Source organism: Penaeus vannamei, unplaced genomic scaffold, assembly GCF_042767895.1.
Source record: "Penaeus vannamei isolate JL-2024 unplaced genomic scaffold, ASM4276789v1 unanchor504, whole genome shotgun sequence".
Taxonomy (NCBI): Eukaryota; Metazoa; Arthropoda; class Malacostraca; order Decapoda; family Penaeidae; genus Penaeus; species Penaeus vannamei.
In genome coordinates this window covers 70,001-72,500 of record NW_027213508.1, presented here as the reverse complement: position 1 = coordinate 72,500, position 2,500 = coordinate 70,001, and the positions used below count along the sequence as shown (strand labels likewise).

Here is a 2,500-nt window from a genome sequence, read left to right as displayed (position 1 = left end):
AGTAGTAGTAGTAGTAGTGCTGCTGCTGCTGCTGATGATGATGATAATGATAATAATAAAAATAACAATACCAATAGTAATAATGAGAGATAAGGATGTTGATGATGATAATAATGGTAGTTTCCTTCAATGAACTGGCTTTGTGGGTAAACGAGAGAGTTGTCAATGATTCAGCAGATTTGGAGGATCAGCTGATAAATGGCTTTGGTTGCCTCTTATCTCGCCTCTGTTTCCGGTTCTGTCTGTCTGTCTGTAAGTCTGTCAGTCGTCCGGGATTTCTGTCAGATAGTCAGGGTGTTTGTCAGTCCGTCTGTCAACCTGTCTGTCTCAATCTTGTTTTTTTTTCCTGCTTCATCTTGTGTCTTTTCTTTTTTTTTCCTCTTCCTCTTCCTTTATTCGTTCCCCTTTCTTCGTGCCTCCCCCTTTTCCCCTCCCCATCCCATTCCCTCCCTCCTACCTTAAGCTATCTGGCCCCCTCTCCCTCCCCCTTCCCCCACCGTTCCTCTGTCTCCCCTCCAACCCCCTCCTCCCCTCTGCCCCTCCATCCTCTCCCTCCCTCCTCACTCCCCTTCCTTACCCCCCGTCTACCCACTCCCCTCCTACCCCTCTCCCACGACCCCTTACCTTAAGCTGCCTCGCTGCCCCTCCAACTCCCTACCCCCTCCCATCACCCTTCTCACTCCTCCCTCCCCCTCAACTCTTCTCTACCCCCCTCCCTACCCCCTGCCCACACCCCCTTCCTACTCCCCTCCTCACTACCCCCTCCCACGACCTCCTCCTTACCTTCAGCTGGCACCTCGCCGCCCCTCCCTCCCCCTCCGACCCTTACCCCCTCCCATCCCCTCTCTCTCCTCCACCTTCCTACCCCCTCCCATCCCCCTCTCACTCACCCTTCCTACCCCCCTCCCATCCCCCTCCTCACTCCCTGCTCCTACCCCCCTCCTCACTCCCCTCCTCCCCATCCCCCTCCCCTCCCATCCCCACTCTCAGCTCCCCCTCCTACCCCCTCCAACCCTCCTACCCCCTCCCATCCCCCTCCTAGCCACCCACCCCCCTCCCACGACCCCCTCCTTACCTTCAGCTGCCTGGCCGCTCCGACGGTGACCGTGAGACGCTCCAGGTTGTCGTTGTAACAGAGAGTGAGTTCGAGTTGGCCGAGCTGGCGCGGACTTAGGCTCACTTCTCGCTCGAGGTCGCGTCGGAGCATCCGCTTTCCCTCCCACGGGGTCAGGTCCTGTTGGTGGTGGAGGGGGGAGGTGTTAGTGGTGAGAGGAGGAGGAGAGGTGCGTGGTGTTAATGGTGGAGGGGGAGACATGGAAAAGAGAAGAGGGGGTGTTGAGAAGGAGGGGGTATGGGGAGGGAGTGGTGTGGAGGTGGGGAAGGTGGAGGAGAAGGAGGAGGGGGTGTTGGAAATAGGAGGGGTGGTGGAGACAGATGAGGGGTGGTGAGTGGAGGAGATGGGGTTGGAGGAGAGGGGGTGGTGAGGGAGGAGGAGGGGTGTTGAATAGGAGGGGTGATGGGGAGGAGGTGGTGTGTTGAATGGGAGGGGTGGTGGGGAGGTGGAGGAGAGGAGGGGTGGTGGAGGAGGGGTGGTGGTTAGGAGGAGGAGATGGGTGTGATGGAGGAGGGGGTGGTGGAGGAGAAGGAGATGGGTGATGGAGGAGGGGGGGTGATGGAGGAGGGGGGTGGTGGAGGAAAAGGGGTGGTGTGGAAGAGGAAGGGGTGGTGGATAGGAGGTGTGGTGGGGGAAGAGGTGGAGGAGGGGGGTGGTGGAGGAAGGGTATGGGCGGAGGAGGAGGTGTTGGATAGGAGGGGTGGGTGGAGGAGGAGAGGAGGGTGGTTGAGGTGGAGGAGGAGGGGAAGGTGGTCGTTGTGTGTGTGTGTGTGTGTGTGTGTGTGTATGTGTGTGTGTGTGTGTGTGTGTGTGTGTGTGTGTGTGTGTGTGTGTTTGTGTGTGTGTGTGTGTGTGTGTGTGTGTGTGTGTGTGTGTGTGTGTGTGTGTGTGTGTGCGCGTGTGTGTGTGTTGCACACGTGAGGGAGGGAGGGAAAGGTAGAGAAAACGGCGTTTGAGTTCTGGGTAAACTAAAGCTGTTGTTTAGAATACAAATTCAATTTAGACAGATATTACTGGAGAGAGAGAGAGAGAGAGAGAGAGAGAGAGAGATACTGAAATGAAAAAAGTAAGAAGGAAATAAAGATAGGAAAACAAAGGAGCAAAGGTGAAATCTAAATACACAGAAAAAAGATAAACAAAAAGAATTTTTTAAAAATCCAATCCGACGAAGAGAAGAAGGAGAGAAAAAAAAATAAATGCGAAATAGAGGGAATAAAAGCGAGAAGGAGAAGGTGAAGAAAAAGAAGATGAAAGGTAAGAGAGACGAAAAAAAAAGACGAAAGGTAGAAAAAGGAAGAGAGAAGAGATACGAGAGCAAAAAACAAAGAAAAAAGATAACAAGAACAGATGAGAAGATAAAGATGAGAAAAGATTAGAAAAAATCGA

General features: G+C 53.7%; 1 protein-coding gene across 1 annotated transcript in view; it reads right to left on the bottom strand.

The window, feature by feature from the left end:
- Positions 1-2,500, bottom strand: part of LOC113802541 (synaptotagmin-15) — a 41,727-nt gene that overhangs the window by 8,118 nt on the left and 31,109 nt on the right. Inside the window, exon 5 of the mRNA XM_070119667.1 lies at positions 1,076-1,234. Coding sequence (XP_069975768.1) covers positions 1,076-1,234 — 159 coding nt within the window. The remainder of the gene's footprint in view (positions 1-1,075; positions 1,235-2,500) is intronic.